The sequence below is a fragment of the Ailuropoda melanoleuca genome, chromosome 12, assembly GCF_002007445.2.
Source record: "Ailuropoda melanoleuca isolate Jingjing chromosome 12, ASM200744v2, whole genome shotgun sequence".
In the NCBI taxonomy this organism is placed as follows: domain Eukaryota; kingdom Metazoa; phylum Chordata; class Mammalia; order Carnivora; family Ursidae; genus Ailuropoda; species Ailuropoda melanoleuca.
The window spans coordinates 24,847,158-24,865,926 of NC_048229.1; the positions used below are offsets into that span (position 1 = coordinate 24,847,158).

Here is an 18,769-nt window from a genome sequence, read left to right on the forward strand (position 1 = left end):
TGCAGCGAAGAATTTCTTTGTGTGGGAAACAGGCAAAATGGTACATCATCTGCTTTCCCCTTCCCCCCCTTCCCCTTCTTCTTTAGGGGGGTAGGGTCAGAGGGAGAGGGAGAGAGTGAATTTTAAGCAGGCTCCATGCCCAGTGCAGAACCCAATGCGGGGTTCAATCTCACAACCCTGAGATCATGACCTGAGCAGAAATCAAGAGTTGGATGCTTAACTGACTGGGCCACCTAGGCACCCCATCTGCTTCCTTCTGATATGCATCATTCACTTCCCTGGTCATGACCCCAGCTGAATTTTTTCTTCCTTGTCACTTGACTGCACATACCAAAAGCTTACAAAATAGACTCTGAAGCTTTGATCAACATATAGTTGGAGAGCAATAATATTTGTTGGTTGCCAACTATGGAACGCACGTATTTCATGACTAACATTGCAGTGTGTTCATTCGGGTTTTTCTTTGGGTTCCTGTTCTGCTGAATGGAATCTATAATATATTGTCTTACTTTTAGGGAATTTTTTTTTAAGTAGAAAGGGTAGAATAAATATAAAGATGCTTGGATAATAATAAGCTTAAAATTATAATTTATGTCAAACCTCTCTCATTTTAGGTAAATTAAATCTACTTTATATATTCCACATAAAATTTGAAGGAACTTCATAAACTTATTTAAACATTTATAGAAAACAAATTTCTCACTATTCTCTACCTGTTTCAGGGACACACATTTTCCTCTTCAATATCCCAGCAGTGGCTTTTGTGAAGTCTTTTCTCTCTTGAACCTGAGCCAACACACTGAAACTCACAAAGTTGACACTAAAGCTTCAGTCTATTTAAAGAGCAACGAGATAATGTTTATTAGTTCGGAGCTCTGAGTGAAGGTACTTTGTATCTAAGTGACACTATGATGTAATATTACTTGTTGCTCCCCCCCCCCCCCCCCCCCCCCGTGAATGCGGGAGTAAGTCCCCCTTGTGGAGTCTTTAAGCAACACTACAACAAGGCTGTGTAAATTATACACTCAGTGGTATATGAAATTAAAGGATCTATTACATTCGCAGTTCCTAGAAGGGGGAGGCACCATACCTCATACGAGGGGCCAGATGGGAGGCCAGATGGAGCCAGGGAACTGGCTCAACCAAGCTGGTGGAGAGCCCAGAGAGAGACTGAGGACCCCTAGGCAAGCATTATTATTAGGAGTCAAGGGGGAGTACACAGACAAGCGACGTAAGGGAATCTCATTAATGCACTGGAATGTCATTAGATCACAGGAAAAGGCAAGAAAAGGAATTCATATAGGGTACTAACCTTATTATCACACTGGTATACCTGGTCACGTGGGTGGGGTGCTCACAGCTTGTATGTAGAATGATGAGGTAGCAGGAAAATGTGGTTTTAAAAATTTACAATACGGTGTGTCCGCTTGCTCCATTAGGAACTTCTAAAATAAAAAGATGCAGAAAACGCAATTTGGGAAACTGCGGAAATTTCGGGGCGTCCCCTTTAGGAGTATCCGATGCTGCCCCCTTCTTTGGAGCCTGTGGACACCCTTTCCCATTGCCCCTGTCCTGGACGCTGGGCCCCGGGCTCCTAGAAAGAGCAGAGATTCCTCGTCCTGCCGGAGGCAGAACAAAAACTACATTACCCAGAAGGCTGTGGCACACGAAGAGGCGTTGCTGGGCTCCACTGGCAGGGGCGGGACTTCCGGCGTCCCGGGTGGGCGTACCTTTGTTACGTGGCGGGTGGGTGCACGCGCGGCTCATCGGGCCGGAGCGGGGAACGGCTGCGAGGCGCTTCGCCCGCATCTCTGTGAGACCTGGGGGCGGGCCGGCTAAGCCCGCGGGAATCCCGCGGCGCCCTCGCGCGGCCCTGCTGTCCCCGCGGCCCGATGGCGCCTCCCGTGGACCCGGCGCAGGTGAGTGGGCGTGTGGGGCGGCCGTGCCCTGTGACCCTGCGCCTCTCCGACGCTCGGCCACTGTTTCCCGGCGCTCGGGGTGGGTCCCTCTCCGCTCCGGAAGGCAGGTCGGGGGCCACGTGGGGTAGCGCGCATTTCTGGCAACCGGTGGGATGCTGTGTGGAAGGGACAGGCGTGGCTTCTGCAGTCCCCCTCCGCACCTCCCGCCCGGCACCGTGTGTCCCGACCCGCAGTCCCAAGACCTCACTGTGGGTTCCGGCCGCGCCCCTTCCCGAGGCAGTGATCTTGAGCGAGCCCCCCTGCTGCGCTGGACTTGTGTGTTCTCGGGTGTAAAATAGAGGAGTATTGACAGTTCCTCTTCCTGGGTTGACGGAACTAGAAAGGGTCCGTGGGTGATGTGTGTCACCCGGTGTCCTGAAGGGTCCCGGGAGCATCGCTCTGGGAGCTCTTTCCTCCTGAGCCTGGGTTGGTCTTGGCTCAGCCCAGCGGAAGTCTGACCTCTAGCCTCTAAAGTTAAGGGCTGGGGTGGAGGAGACGCGGTAGTTTTTTGGAATTGCTGCTGTGCTAGGGCAGAAAAGGTGGAAGGACAGGCTGGGAGCCAGGATTTGAAAAGTGAGTCCATTCAGATGGTCAGTGATGATAGTGTGCAGGATTGTGTGTGTCCCTTTGGATACAAATGCATAGGGGGATCCAGCTAACTGTCTAGCGGTCACCCCAAGTACCCTGTTCATAGCCTTGATCATTGTCAGCACTTGCCTTACTCCCATCCACATGGCTCCCTCCCTCACTTTATTTCAGACCCACTCCAGTGTGCCATCCTGAAAGAAGCCTTCCTGTTGCCCCATGTAAAGTGGACTACCATCTCTTTAGTCTCCTTTAGTCTCTATTTCCTTGTCTTTGGAATCTTTAGGGCCCTCTGACATTGTCTTGCTGATTTTAGTTGCTTGTTTAGGATCTGTTTCCAGCCCTGGATCGTGAGCGCCTGTTGCTGCCCTATGCCAAGACCTAGAACGGCCTGGGCTTGTCAAAGGTACTCAATAAATGGTTGAATGAGTAAATGGGTCTCCCCCTCAGGGGCTCCCATCATATTTGTATTAAATGCACACAACCCCCACGTGGCCCTCAGGGCTCTGCTCCATCTGCCCCTGAGACTTACCTCAGTGCTCCCCTTCCCTTCTTCCCTTGCTCACTGCACCCAGCTGGGTGGTACTGAACTTGCCAAAGTCCCTCCCATTTTGCCACCTTTGCCCTTGCACTTCCCTTCATCCCAGGCCCTGTCCCCAGGTCCTTGCAGGGCTGTCTCTCTGCACTCCTCCTGTGCATCAGTGTCACCGCTTAGAATAGCCTTTCCTGGCTGTTTCATTTCTAGTTAAGGTGCCCCTGTCCCCCACCTGCCTGTTTTCTGTTAATTCTGTCATCTGCTGCTGGATGTTCAGTTCCTGTTTCTGCTCCTTAAATGTGAGATTGTGGGTTACTTTCTAGAGCTGCCTGAGCCTCAGGCTGCTGGAAGTAACGGTGGCATTTACCTCATGGGCTGTGGGAGGATTAGTAAAAGTCACAAAATACATTGAACACATTCCAGGCCAGGCACTTCACTGTTTGCCGTGTGGACATTTTCTCTAATCAGAACTGGTGAAGTGGGAATGATTCTTGTACTGATGTGGAAATCAGGGCTTAGAGAAATGATTTGATATCTGCCCCAAGGGCACAGCTGGCAAGTCTCAGATTCAAGAGTCTTTTTTTTTTTTTTAAAGATTTTATTTATTTATTTGACAGAGATAGAGACAGCTAGCGAGAGAGGGAACACACAGGGGGAGTGGGAGAGGAAGAAGCAGGCTCATAGCGGAGGAGCCTGATGTGGGGCCTCGATCCCATAACACCGGGATCACGCCCTGAGCTGAAGGCAGACGCTCAACCGCTGTGCCACCCAGGCGCCCCTCAGATTCAAGAGTCTTAATTCAGTCCCTGGGAGTATGGCTCCATAATGGGATTTTTAGTCACTATCTTAGTTTGTGAAGCCCTTAGCTGGGGCGGGCACATGGGGAGGACCAGGGAGACTCAGCTACCACTGCTGCAGTTCTCCTTGGAATTATCATCATGATGATTTTCCCTGTTCCTCTGATGTCCTAGGTCACCTCCCGGTCTTCATGGGAATGCTACTGTCTGTCATCTCCAGCAGCTTCCTAGGGGAGGTTTTTCTCTCAGCCATATTGCATTTGTGTCCAAAGGCTGTGTCTATCTCCCCCTTGAGCCCAGCACAGAGGTCTGCCCTCAGGAGGCCTCAGTGATTCAGGTTTGGGTCTCTCTGCATCTTGACCAGAGACTGAGTTACAGGATTCTGACCCCATCCAGCAGCACGAAGTCAACATCATTACCTCTGTTTGACTTTCCAGGTTTTGGTTACCTTCAAGGATGTGGCCGTGACCTTCACCCAGGAAGAATGGGGACAGCTGGACCTGGACCAGCGAGCCCTGTACGAGGAGGTGATGCTGGAGACCTGTGGGCTTCTGGTCTCACTGGGTAAGGGCTCACCTCTCAATCTGTGGGGCAACTCAGCCTTCTTGATTCCTGGCTGATGAAGAAGGTCATAGGAGCCATCTTCTCTCTTCCCCAAAGACCCTGCAGTTTTCTGGTTCCTTCTCCTACCTGGTCTCCCTGCATCAGGTCTGCATCAGGGATCATTGGGATAGAAACAACCTCCTTCTGAACACAAACCCTCACCCCAATACCCAGCACACTCAGGCTGCAGTCTGAAGTCCCTATTCCAGATTGCACAGGAGCCTATTGGGTCAGGCGTCCAGGGCCCAGTTAGCAGGGCTGTGAGTGACGGGCTGTTCTCAGGAGAAAGGGTGAGTCAGGCAGATCCCCATATAGCATTTGTCATCAGTGCCCCCCAGGGATCTTCCTAAATAACACAGTCTCTGTAAAAAGACCCCTGTGTCTCCATGATCATCATCTGTTCTCCTGAGGCCTGGGTCACAGTCCTTCACTGGGGCAGAGATGCTTTAGAAAGTGCACAGGAATAGCACAAAATGCCAGGGGTGGGCACCTTGAGAAAGCCAGTCCTTTTACCTTCTCGGTCTGGAACACTGATTGGTGTCAAGAGAAAGTCTCAGAACAGTACTGAGCATTTCATGTGCCCTACTTGTGGGTAATTTCTCTCTTCAGCTGAAGGAACAGCCTCTAGCTCACAGTCCTGAGCTATCTGCATGAGCTTGCTAGGGCTCTAATGGTGTTACTTTGATTTCGTTGTGTTTTTTGTTTTTTTTTTTAAGATTTTTTATTTATTTATTTGATAGATATAGAGACAGCCAGCGAGAGAGGGAACACAAGCAGGGGGAGTGGGAGAGGAAGAAGCAGGCTCACAGCAGAGGAGCCTGATGTGGGGCTCGATCCCACAACGCCGGGATCACGCCCTGAGCCGAAGGTAGACGCTTAACCGCTGTGCCACCCAGGCGCCCCGATTTCGTTGTGTTTTGATGGTAACCTGCCATTTGTGGAAAGTGAACTTGACTTTTCTCATTTACCAGAGCAAAACAAAGTTCCCTTTTAGAACAAAATACTTCACCAAAAATTAAAAGTGGGTCTGTTTAAAGAGAAGCCATCAGTGACAATGGCACCCTGTGTGTGAGAATGCAGACCAGTCACTCTGAGTTCAGGTGGGAAGACAGACGCCAATTCTTAGATGAATTGTGATGAGTTGTACATAGAAATATTAGGGGAACTTAGGACTATGTAGCCAGATGGTCATAACACATCATGGGTGCTTCAAAAAAGACATCTCAGGAAGTGACATTGGAACTGAGCCTTGAAGCTTGGGGGGAGGTAGAGGAGAGGTTCCAGGTGGAGGAACTAGCACAAAAAGAGGCCCTGAGGTGAGAGGGAGCTCAGCTCCTGGCAGAGCCAAGGGAACGTCAGGTTCACCTTTTCTCCTGCCCCTCCCTGAGCTTGGTGCCAGGCACGTAGGACACATCAGTGACTGTTACTGAGACCTGTCCGAATGAGTCCTGGGCTGAGGATCAGAATCTGCCAGTTGAGACTTTAGTGGGTCCTGGTGCTTCAGTCCTTGAAATTCTGTACAGAACCCACCTATCTCTGTTGAGCTGTATCTGACTGCAGAAAAACAAGCTTGAAACTGGTTTCCCCTGAAGGAAATTTCCCATCTGATAACGAGAAGCTCCAGGATGGGGCTGGCCCCCAGGTTGAGGGTTGCAGCTACAAAGTTCTATCCTCTCTGTTCCTCTCCCTGGACCATGAATCTCCCTGTTCCTCAGGCTGGCTCCCTTGTGGGCCTGTGGCGTACCGCATCCTGGACTGAGGAAGCAGCCCCCTTCTTCGTCCTCCCCTCACGTTGGAATAAAGGCTTTGTCTTCAGCTCAGGTTACGTGCTTCTCAGATTACCAGTGATCAGAGATGCCATTCACTGATTTCTTCCCCTGGCAGTTTCTCTTTGGGAGAGAGAATTCCCTAGGGAGAGCCCAGAAATACTGATGGCTAGGCCTTACCCCAGGCAATTTTGTTTTTTTCAGTTTGAGGCTGGAATCAAGCTTCCCTGAGTGGCTCTGAAGCACAGGGTGTTTGAGAACAGTGACTTAGATTAATTACAGAATGCCTTGGGAAGGAGGGGCTCCCATTCCCAGGGTCCCCTGGCTGTGTGTGAAAGTGGTGTGCTCAAGTAGGATTGGCTTCTGCCGATGAGGTTGAAGGACATTGGTGGTGTATAGACAGACAGCACCACCCTCTATGGCAGCTGCAAGCCCAAGAATGGAATTTGTGCACTTGGTTTCCAGGTCGCAGATCAGCATTTTCTTCACAGCTTCATTCAGGTCTTGTCCCTGCCATGAAGTCCCAGATGGGATGGAGATATTGCCTTTTTCTCTTACACCATGACCTGTTTCTTTCTCCATCGACAGGGCATCCGGTTCCCAAACCAGAGTTGACCCACCTACTGGAGCATGGGCAGGAGCTATGGACAGGAAAGGGAGGCCTCTCACATAGCACCTGCTCAGGTAGGAGCAGACAGCTGGTCAGGTGGGGTCATGGGAGCCTTCAGCATGCAAGGAATCAGTGCCTCTGAACTTCTGTGTAACTCTTCTGTGAATGAAATGGGAGTCTCCTAGACTCTCAGATGAGGAAATCATGCCTTGAGGAAGAAAGTAACTCATCCCAGATCACTCACTTGGTAGAAGCGGGACTGGGACAATGGCTTTCTGGCTCCAGAGCCCTCTTAACCACCACATGATACCTCCCAGCAGAGCAGAAGCTTGTCTTTTATACCATTTGTCCCCGAGTGTCCCTCCATCCCTCTCCTTCAGTCCTAATTCTCTTCCTTTTATGGTGATCCCCTTTCCGTGTTGGCTTCACCAGGCATCTGGTGCCCTTTCTTCCTTCAGCTGTTCAGCACTCTCCAAGAGTGACTCTTCCAACCCAGTGCTCCCTTCCTTTTCCTCTCTCTGGCAATTCTGATTCTCCATTAGGACCTAGCTCACAGGACACTTCCTGTGGGAAGATGACCCCTTTTCCTTCCCAGTCCTGTTTGGTGCCACTTCTCTGTACTCTTTTTAACACCAAGAGACATCAATTCTTGAAGCAAATACCCCACAGTCAGTGTTATCAAAACTGTCCTCCCTCTTCTCCTCTGGACTGTAAGGAGGGGTCTCCACTCCAGATCCTCAGTTCCCTGGTCCAGCCTGTCCTCTGGATTTTCCCTTTAATGGTGTTAAGGGTACAAGGACCATAGACAGTCATTGGAAACCCAGGATACAGAGCTGTGGAACACGGCAATCCCAGGGTGCTGTTTCATCCTCACTTTCCCACTGAAGTGTTGAGTTTGCTTCTTCTGTATTGAGTCACTAAAAGTCCCCTTCTATGTATTGGCTTCTCTGCAGGTGACAACGTGAAACTTCAGACCGGGGACCCAAGCACTTGTCAGCCAGTTTTGTCTGAGGGAGCCTTGCGCCAGGGAAGCCTGACTCAGGGATCTTCAAGGGACTCCAGGTTGGCGCATGCCAGGGATTGGGAAGGGCTTTTGGAAATACAGAAAGGTCAGCTGAAGCCTGGGGCAGATGCTCAAAATGAGACTCATCTTGGGAAAATGAGCCTTGAAGATGATGGTTCGGGGACAGATGATAGTCTGCGCTCCAGGGTGTTACAGGAGAGAGTCTCTCAGGGACATGTTCTCCATGAATGTGACCCACAGGGACTAGGTAAAGACCGCATGATTCATGCAGGGAATAATCTCTACAAATGCAAGCAGTGTGGGAAAGGTTTTAACCGGAAGTGGTACCTTGTTCGACATCAGCGGGTTCACACTGGAATGAAGCCCTACGAATGCAATGCATGTGGGAAAGCCTTTAGCCAGAGCTCAACCCTTATTCGGCACTACCTTATTCACACAGGGGAGAAACCGTACAAGTGCATGGAGTGTGGGAAGGCCTTCAAACGCAGGTCCTACCTCATGCAGCACCATCCAATTCACACTGGAGAGAAACCCTACGAGTGCAGTCAGTGTCGAAAGGCCTTCACCCACCGCTCTACTTTTATTCGGCATAACAGGACCCACACTGGAGAAAAACCCTTTGAGTGCAAGGAATGTGAGAAATCATTCAGCAACAGAGCACACCTGATTCAGCACTACATCATTCACACTGGAGAAAAGCCCTACGATTGCATGGAGTGTGGGAAGGCCTTCAGATGCAGCTCAGAACTCATGCAGCACCAGCGGATTCACACCGGGGAGAAGCCCTATGAGTGTGCCCAGTGTGGGAAGGCCTTTCACCGGAGCACGTACCTCATTCAGCACTCCGTTATCCACACGGGGGAGACGCCATACAAGTGCCTCGAATGTGGGAAGGCCTTCAAACGCAGGTCACACCTCCTGCAGCACCAGCGGGTTCACACTTGAGAGAAGCCCTCTCAGTGCCAGGAACGTAGAAAGGCCTTCACCCACTGCTTCTCTTTTGTCCTTCATAAGGGGATCCACACTGGAGGGAAAAAAAAACAAAACCCCTTTCAGTGTAAAGAATGTTGGAGAGGTGTTTTTGTTGGCTCTTCAAACACATAAGTAGTCACACTGGAGATGAGGCCTGTGATGCAGTGAACATGAGAAAGCCACTGCTCTGCCCCCACTCATCATTGGATTCATACCAGAGAGAATTTCGAGAAGGCAGGTCACCCATGGGTCCACCTGTCAACATCAGAGAAAGCCCTGGGGAAACACATTTTGAACACAACTACTGAGGAGTCTTTAGACAGAAGAAGACTTACCTACCATCTGAGAATTTGTAATGAACAGGAACCACATTGTTGTCATTGCTGTGAGAAAACCTGTGGACAGGTCAGCACTTACTGTTACATCAAGAGTCAGACGGAATGGGACACAGTGTGGGCCTTACTGTGCCTGAGAGAAGGATGTGGGAGACGGACAGTGGGTACTGTGCACTTAAAAGACCTCCGGCCACAGGTCTGCCCCTTGGTTAACACTTAGAAAGCCATCTCAGCATTATTTTTAAAAGAAGAATTAAAAGAAGGGGCTGGAAACCTGGAGTATAAATGGAAAAAACAAATGTCTTCACGAACTCTTTCCAATTTCCCTGCCAAACCTATTACAGTTTTTCATCAGTTTTATAATTTTGGTGGGGGAATGTTTGAGAGAAAGTGTCTCAGCCCTTTGTTTTTATGTGTGTTCACTGCTGTCCTGTGTCAGGAAGCTTGGACAGTAAGGACAGTTGGAGAAACTCCTCTGGAAACGCCTTGGTTTTTATAAAGGGTTCTCCTTTGCATGCCTGGGACGCTGACCCCAGTTTGTCCCAAAGCAGGAATGATGCATCTTCCACTAGATGAAGGAAATCTGGGGATTTGTTCCCTCAACTTCAAGGTCTTTCCATACAGTCTTAACGTGTTCAGTGCCAGGACCTACTATATACTTGCTGCCATGCTTGGCAGGGGTCTCCTGAAACCTCCATCCTTCATCCACATGACCACCTACTGTGTTCTGGGCACACTGTGAGGAGTGGGGCAGCTGGGTGACTGAGATAGTAATCATGTCGTTGAGCAGGGAGGGAGCTTAATGCTTAATGTAGGTAAGCAGACTACACTGAAATCCAAAAAGAGAAGGAAGTTGAGCACATGGTTTTGCTGGGTTCTTAATCACCTTGAAAATTTTGTCTCCAGAGTAGGATTCTTCTCCATTCTCAGGGTACTGAACCTGAAGGGAGGGTGGTAGTGAATTAGTAAAGTTAGGATAAGTAGCAGAGTGGATTCTTACAAATGTCACAAAAGGTAACATTTAGTGCTGCAAGAAATCATTTATCGTATATCTTAAGTGAGTCTTGGACTCTTGTAGGTATATGAGAGGCACAAAACACCAAAAGAATTTTGCCCTCATAGAACCTACATTCTGGGTGAGGAAACGGCAATGTTCCTAACTTCCATAGAATGTTAGAAGGGGATGGGTTCTGTGGAAAAGAGAAAAGCAGGACAGCGGTGAAGGAAAACACAGGAGAGGGAGGAGTCCCGACAACAAAATTGTTTGCATCAGGGCTGGTGTGGATGATGTGTTCTGGCATGTATTTTAAAGAGGTGAAAGAACAATCTATTTCTTCCTTTCTAATGCATGTGTATATACATTTTTTTTCTTGCCGTATAGCACTAGATAGTTTCTGTGGAGTAATGTTGAAGGCTGGGCGATGCCAATTATTTTTCCTTTGTCTCTGATCTTGGGTGAAATATTATTATCATACCTATGGTGTGTGTTGTAGAATTTTTGAATGTTTAAGGAAAATCCATTCTATACTTGTTTTTTTAAAAAAGCCAAGAATGGGTGAATTAGCATCAAATTATATTTTATGCATCATCTGAGTTGATGATACATACCATTTTGTATGAAGTGGTAAAACATATATTGGTTTTTGAATTTTTAAATCTTTCAGTTTTAAACTTACAATAAGTGCAAGAATAGTACAGTGTACTCTTGTATAAATTCTACCCAGATTTAAAAACTGTTCATTCTGCATCTTTTGTTTTATCAGTCTTTCCCGGCATACATGTGCACGTGTGGGTTTCTGAACAACCTGAATTAATGGGGAAATGTATTGCCTCTGTACAAGTGAATGCCTCAATGCATGATTCCTAACGGCACATTCTATATTACCAGAATATTATCATAATCAGGAAATTCAATATTGGTAAAATCCTATTATGTATCCACAGGGCATGTTCAGATATTACCATTTGTCCTACTATTGCCCCTTGGTGTCTTCACGGGTCCGTGACCAAACCCAGATTGGTTGTCTTTGCTCTCCACTCCTTTAATGAAACAGCCTTTGAGTTCCTTGGATGTGACATGTCATGTATTTTGTAGAATTTCCCCTTCTCTCTCTGCTGTTTCCTAACGCGATATTTTCCTTTTGCACCGTTTTACACTGAAATCATAGAAGTGATGCTGTATCTTTCGTAGTACTTCACATCAGGAGGCACATGGTGTCCATGTTTACCAATACGGATGGTAACTACAGTCACTTCTGTAAGTTTGTGTTCTTGACTTAAGAATTACTATTTCCCTTTATTTTCTGTAACATTTTTAAGAGTTTATTTGAGCAAAAATTGATTCAAATGAGGCAGCATCTAATTTAGCAGATAGACGGGAACTCCAAGAAGCTGTACAAAATGACATACTTTTGTAAAGGAGAAGGAAGTAGGGACAGAGAAGTCACCCTAGGCAAAAAGTGGGTTGGTTCATACAAGGTCACTTTCCTTCAGGAGATGGCTGGAGTCCATCAGGCAAAGTACCTGACTAGTAATGATTAGGATATCCTGATGGTTTATGGTTCCATTTCTGGGAAAGCCAATCTGTAATTAAGTCCTGGTTTGGTGACATAGGACTTAACATAAGGGACTCCATGTTGGCCTATTGTTTTATTTCCCTTTATTTTTCGTATGTAGTTATTCAGAAGATGTTTTGAAACTGCGTGAATATACTGATCCATGTCAGTATTTCACCCCATAGTTTTAGCCACCATTGATGATTTTCAAATCCCAGCAGTCTTCTCACATTTATTAGTTGGCATTCTACTTTGGAAGTAAGTTTCCCAATGGATTGTCTGTTCACTCATTTTTTATTAATTTATATCAGTAGGGAATAATGCACACTTAAATATATAAGTGGGCCATTCATTGTGATGCTTTAATCTTCCCAGGTTGGGCTCAGGGGAGCTCCTTCCACCTTGCTTCTTTGTCCCCTTTTAACTTCACCATCACACTGTGGACACAACTTTCTGGTACAAAAGAGGTTACAGTTTTATCTTGTATCTTTCCTTATCCTGCCAGGAATCAGTCTTTTCTTCAAGGAGGTTTTCTTCTTTTTGGTGGAGACCGGCACTGAGAAATCAAGAACTGGGTACTGGGTGTGCTGAATGGCACATGTTAATCGTTGCTTCTAGGCCACCTTTTGACTATGTAGAGTGTACTTCTAAAAAAAGATTTTATTTATTTTAGAGTGTGAGCAGGGAGAGCGGTAGAGAGGCAGAGGAGGAGGGATAGGGAAAAGGAGAGAATCTCAAGCAAATGCCTGGCTGAGTGCAGAGCTCCACACGAGGCTCGATCTCACAACCCTGAGATCATGACCTGAGCCAAAACCCAAGAGTTGGACGCTTAACCAACTGAGCCACCCAGGAGTCCCTGAGTACAGAGTTTATCTTCACAGATGCTACCCATACCATGGCAGAACCAAAACCACTAAAGTTCAGGAAATGTTTTAAACTTATTTAAAGTAGGCTCCACACCCAACATGGGGCTTGAGCTCATGATCCCAAGATCAAGAGTTACATGCTCTACCAACTGAACCAGCCAGGTGCCCCAGTGTTTTAAAATTTTTTTCCTTTTATTTAAAATTTAAATTCTAGGTAGTTGATGTACAGTTCAATATTGGTTTCAGGAGTAGAGTTCAGTGGTTCATCATTTGCATGTATCACCCAGTGCCCATCATAACAAGTGGCCTCCTTAATACCCATCACCCATCTATCCCATCCCCCACCCACCTCCCTCCAACCACCTTTGGGAATACACAAATATTAACTACAATTTGAGGACTGACAAATGCATTTACCCATGAAACAACTTCCCAATCAAGCTATAGAACAAATCCATGATTCCAGAAGATGCCCACACGCCTGATTCAGTAAATCTCTGAAAGTCAAATCACTTTTCTTATTTTTTCATTGTAGTTGTTTGCTTTTTCTCTTATTGGTATCTAAATTTTGCCTGTCCTGAGTTTTATGAAATGGAAATCTTTAATTGGAAATATTAGATATATTTATCAATTTTAATTAAGATTTTTACTTTTTCTGGATTTTTTAAAAAAGATTTTATTTATTTATTAGAGAGAATAGTGGGGGGGGTGGAGGTGGGTAGAGGGAGAAGCAGGCTCCCAGCTGAGCAGGGAGCCCCAATGAGGGGCTCGATCCCAGGACCCAGGATCATGACCTGAGCTGAAGGCAGATGCTTAACCGACTGAGCCACCTAGGCACCCCGTGGATTTTTTTTTTAAGATTTTATTTATTTATTTGACAGAGATAGAGACAGCCAGCGAGAGAGGGAACAAGCAGGGGGAGTGGGAGAGGAAGAAGCAGGCTCATAGCGGAAGAGCCTGATGTGGGGCTCGATCCCATAACGCCGGAATCACGCCCTGAGCCGAAGACAGACGCTTAACCGCTGTGCCACCCAGGCGCCCCCACCCTGTGGATTTTTAAATTAATTAACCAGTAACAAAATTATGCTCCTAGCATTTTTAAAAATTAGTTTTAGGGGCGCCTGGGTGGCACAGTGGTTGGGCGTCTGCCTTCGGCTCAGGGCGTGATCCCGGCGTTATGGGATCGAGCCCCACATCAGGCTCTTCCGCTATGAGCCTGCTTCTTCCTCTCCCACTCCCCCTGCTTGTGTTCCCTCTCTCGCTGGCTGTCTCTGTCTCTGTCGAATAAATAAATAAAATCTTTAAAAAAAAATAAAAATAAAAAAAAATAAAAATAAAAATTAGTTTTAGTTTTAAATTTATTCTTAGAGCAGCTGGACTCTCTCAGTATATGTGGTGTTATATATGAGTCCCCTATTACTTCTTATATAAAATGAGCCATTTTTGCAAATGACAGAATTCATTAAACATATGTATTTGCTACCTATTTGTAAGACTTTCTGCGCAAGGGTTCCAATGTGAGAGATGATATTCATAAACACTTCCCCATGTGAGGAATAAATGCAGAGTGCAAACAGAATTGTATTTAAAATGGTATATCTAGGGGCACCTGGGTGGCTCAGTCGTTAAGTGTCTGCCTTTGGCTCAGGGCATTGGGATTGAGCCCCACATCAGGCTCTCTCCTCTGCTAGGAGCCTGCTTCTTCCTCTCCTACTCCCCCTGCTTGTGTTCCCTCTCTCACTGGCTGTCTCTCTGTCAAATAAATAAAATCTTAAAAAAAAATGCTATATCTACCTTGGGCTTCACGGAGCCTACTTAAAAAAATATAAAATAAAAAAACATATTAGGGGTGCCTGGGTGGCTCAGTTCGTTAAGGGTCCAACTCTTGATTTCAGTCAGGTCTTGATCTCAGAGTTGTGAGTTCAAGTCCTGCATTGGGCTCCATGCTGGGAGTGAAGCTCACTTAAAAATAAGGTAAGATAAAATTTAAGGGGCGCCTGGGTGGCACAGCGGTTAAGCGTCTGCCTTCGGCTCAGGGCGTGATCCCGGCGTTACGGGATCGAGCCCCACATCAGGCTCCTCTGCTATGAGCCTGCTTCTTCCTCTCCCACTCCCCCTGCTTGTGTCCCCTCTCTCGCTGGCTGTCTCTATCTGTCAAATAAATAAATAAAATCTTTAAAAAAAAAAAGATAAAATTTAAAAATTAAAATTGTAAACCTGCCTATTAAAAAAAGTGAAACATGAGAATGAGGGAATGAGACAGGGAAGGTATTGTGGTTCTGCTTATCTATGGATTTGCCCAAAGGAGGCATCAATGGGAGTGTGACTTTGAGTAAGGATACAAAGGGGCTGGGCTAACAAGCTGTATAGAGAATGGGCATAGCAAGGGCAAATTTTCTCATCTGTTGATCTTGTAATGGTCTTGTCATTACTCTTAGTCATTACTCAAAGATTAGAATTCTTCATCATTTATATAGTTACATAGTGCCAGACAGGATCAGCTAGCGTGCATATTTACACCTCTCCCTCCTCCCCACCCCCTACTAGATGCTAAACAGGCTGGGTTTCATCAGCTCCCTGAAGGCTGTAAGTGATTTCCCATAAATGGGCCTTTCCAGGTCATTTTTCCTCTATCTGTAATTGCTGGACCTAGCTATGCATAAAGCAATTCATAGAGTTTTTCGTGCCCATATAAAACAAGGACACAGTGACACACTTCCTTATCCCTGAATGTGGTATTTCTCTCCATTATACTTTCTCACATTTCTCCTCTGGGTAATTTTATACTGTAATGAAATTAATCCTTTTTAAAATTTATTTTAATTCCAATATAGTTAACATACAGTGTTATATTAGTTTCAGGTGTACAATATAGTGATTCAACAATTTTTTTAATAATAATTTTTTATTATGTTATGTTAGTCACCATACAGTACATCCCTAGTTTTTGATGTAAGGAGGGCACATATTGCATGGTGCACTGGGTGTTATACGCAAGTAATGAATCATGGAACTTTACATCAACAATTCTATACAATACTCAGTGCTCATCAAAATCAGTGTTCTCTTAATCCCCTTCACCTATTTCACCCATCCCCCCACTCATCTCCATTCTAGTAACCATCTGTTTGTTCTCTATAGTTAAGACTCTGTTTCTTGGCTTTTCACTTTTGTTTGTTTTGTTTCTTAAATTCCACATATGGTATTTGTCCTTCTCTGACTTACTGTGCTTATTAGCATTATACTCGAGATCCGGCTATGTCGTTGCATAAGGCAAGATTTCATTCTTTTTCATGGCTGAGTAATATTCCATTGTATCTATATGTACCACATATTCTTTATCCATTCGTCTATTGATGGACACTTCATCTGTTTCTATAAATTTGTTATTGCAAACAATGCTGCTATAAACATAGAGGTACATTTTAATTAGCATTTTTGTATTTTTTGAGTAAATACCTAGCAGTGCAATTGCTGGATCACAAGGTAATTCTATTTTTAACTTGTTGAGGAACCTCAAAAGTATTTGAGGAACTATTTTCCACAGTGGTTGCACCAGTTTGCATTCCCACCAACAGTGCAAGAGGGTTCCTTTGTCTCCACGTCCTCACTGACACTTGTTTCTTGTATTGTTGGGTTTAGCTATTCTGACAGGTGCGGGCTGGTATCTCATTGTGGTTTTGATTTGCATTTCCCTAATGATGAGTGGTCTTGAGCATCTTTTCATCTGTCTGTTAGCCGCCTGTATACTTTTCCAGAGAAATGTCTGTTCATGTCTTCTGCCCATTTTAAAAATTGGATTATTTGGGGGGTTTTGGTGTTGAGTTGTGTAAGTTTGGTGTGTATATATTTTGGGTACTAACCTTTTATCAGATATGTCATTTGTAAATATCTTCTCCCATCCAGGGGGTTGTCTCTTCGTTTTGTTGATTGTGTCCTTCACTGTGCAGAAGCTTTATTTTGGTGTAGTCCTGGTAGTTTATTTTTTCTTTTGTTTCCCTTGCCTCAGGGGACATATCTAGAAGAATGTTGCTACAGGTGATGTTAAAGAGGTTGCTGCCTGTGTTCCCTTCTAGGATTTTTACGGTTTCAGGCCTCACATTTAAGTCCTTAATCCATTTTATTTTGTGTATGGTCTAAGAAAGAGGTCGTTTAATTATTTTGCATGTATCTATCCAGTTTTCCTAACACCATTTGTTGAAGAGACTGCCTTTTTCCCATTGCATATTCTTGCCTCCTTGATTGAAGATTAATTGACCATATAATTGTGAGTTTATTCCTGGGCTCTCTGTTGATCTATGTGTCTATTTTTGTGTCAGCGCCATACTCTTTTGATTACTATAGCTTTGTAATATAACTTGAAATCTGGGATTGTGATACCTCTAGTTTTTTTCTTCTTTTTCAAGATTGCTTTGGCTATTTGGGGTCTTTTGTGGTTCCATACCAGTTTTAGGATTAATCATTTCATTATTGTATAGTAAATGTCATTTTTTAAGTTATGCTGTAATGTTTACAAAGACAGAGATGCACTTTTTCTTACTTAACATTGTATCACAGATTCCTAGCAGAATTTCTTATACTTAATAATCACTTAAAATTTTAAGATGTTTAGGTATTGATCCATCTGCAGAAATCAGAAGGATTATAGATATTTAGCCAGAGCAGAGATACTCTTTTCTGGGGCGCCTGGGTGGCTCAGTCGTTAAGTGTCTGTCTTCGGCTCAGGGCATGATCCCAGAGTCCTGGGATCGAGCCCCACATCAGGCTCCTCTGCTGGGAGCCTGCTTCTTCCTCTTTCACTCCCCCTGCCTGTGTTCCCTCTCTCTCTGGCTGCCTCTCTCTCTCTGTCAAATAAATAAATCAAATCTTAAAAAAAAAGAAAAGAGATACTCTTTTCTATCCCACAAGGCACAGCAGAACTGAGAGACATTGACATCACTACTGATGAGCACAAAGGGGCTGAATGTGGGAAAACAAAGCTATGAGCAGAGGTAAGGCCTCACCACTGGCTTGGTTCACAATTATGAGTAAAGAAAGAGAAAGTGAAGAAGAGAGAAAATAAAAAGAGTCAAAGGAGCTCACCAGAATGAGGATGGTGCAGGTGGCTCTGGCTTCATGAGAAGGCCTGAGGGAAAGGCTGTCGATATGAATGTGTTGCACCTGCTGCATGTGTCTGAGCAGAACATAGAGCACGATGCTGCTGGTGGAGATCAAGAGCCCTAAACATATAACATCAATGAAGAACATAGTGACTCCAAGAAGGGAGGCCACAGATCTGTCTGGCATGAGCCAGGAACGGTATCCATTGCTTGTTTCTACACTTCTATTCTTGCCATTTGTTAGGCCAATCACTCTTGTAGAAATTGGGATGTTACCAGGAGTTGCACAGTTCAGCAGAAGAAACAGCAGAAGCCAAGGCACTTTGGGGATCTCATTCTGAGCTCCAGCCACCTAGACTTACTGGGGCCAAGTTTAATGGCCTGGAAACCACTTAGGAGGCAGGTGGTGCTGAAGGAAACCCCTCTGGCCACTCAGTGAAAACAGAAGAGAAGTTTACATCCACCATCATCCAGGAAAGATTTCCATTCCAGAGCTGCCACTGTCTGAGGTACACTGTTAGAGAAAAGAGCCATGGAGCTTGCCAAGACCACTTGGTTGAGAATCAGGTCTGTGCGTCTCACCTTCTTTTTAGAATAAGCAAAGCAAAGTTATAAAGACAGAGGAGTAAGGAGTTTCTCAGGATGCCCCCTCCAATCTGAGTGAGTAAAATAAGCCTTATTTCCAACTTGACAGAACCCCTGGTTTTAACTTCACAGCACACAAATTTTAACAGCAGTCACAGGAATCTGAAGACAGATGAATTATATAAGCATCCTCATGCCCAGAAATACAGCATTTAACATGACATATCGTTTTCCACATATAAAAATAATCAGTAAAGATCTGTCCTAGTTATGCCAAAGGGTATTCACAAGCACATTTTATAAAATCCAGACTTAAAACAGTGTAAATGTACATTAATTGGGAATGATTGAATTAACAGTCTAAATTTATCATAATTTATACAGTAACTTTAGTGCTAAAATGGAATGAGAAAAATCTTTAAATGATGGGAAATAATAAAATAGGAAATACTTTGTTAGGTGAAAAGGTCAAGGTTCAG

At 45.3% G+C, this 18,769-nt stretch overlaps 1 protein-coding gene and 1 pseudogene across 1 annotated transcript; one reads left to right on the forward strand and one right to left on the reverse strand.

The window, feature by feature from the left end:
• Positions 1-1,730: 1,730 nt before the first annotated feature.
• On the forward strand, positions 1,731-14,655 carry ZNF550 (zinc finger protein 550). Its single transcript, XM_011231661.3, has 6 exons — positions 1,731-1,919; positions 4,313-4,439; positions 6,833-6,928; positions 7,808-11,363; positions 12,866-12,867; positions 14,598-14,655. Exons 1-4 carry the CDS (start codon positions 1,893-1,895, stop codon positions 8,821-8,823), a joined length of 1,266 nt encoding a protein of 421 aa, XP_011229963.2. The 5' UTR covers positions 1,731-1,892; the 3' UTR covers positions 8,824-11,363; positions 12,866-12,867; positions 14,598-14,655.
• A 2,718-nt stretch (positions 14,656-17,373) lies between these two features.
• On the reverse strand, positions 17,374-18,311 carry LOC117795124 (annotated as a pseudogene).
• Between the last annotated feature and the right edge of the window lie 458 nt (positions 18,312-18,769).

Coding starts and splice junctions, on each gene's coding strand:
- ZNF550 (XM_011231661.3), top strand. CDS start 1,893: ATGGCGCCTCCCGTGGACCCGGCGCAG. Junction 4,440..6,832: donor TGGGCTTCTGGTCTCACTGG/GTAAGGGCTCAC, acceptor CTCCATCGACAG/GGCATCCGGTTCCCAAACCA. Junction 6,929..7,807: donor CTCACATAGCACCTGCTCAG/GTAGGAGCAGAC, acceptor GCTTCTCTGCAG/GTGACAACGTGAAACTTCAG.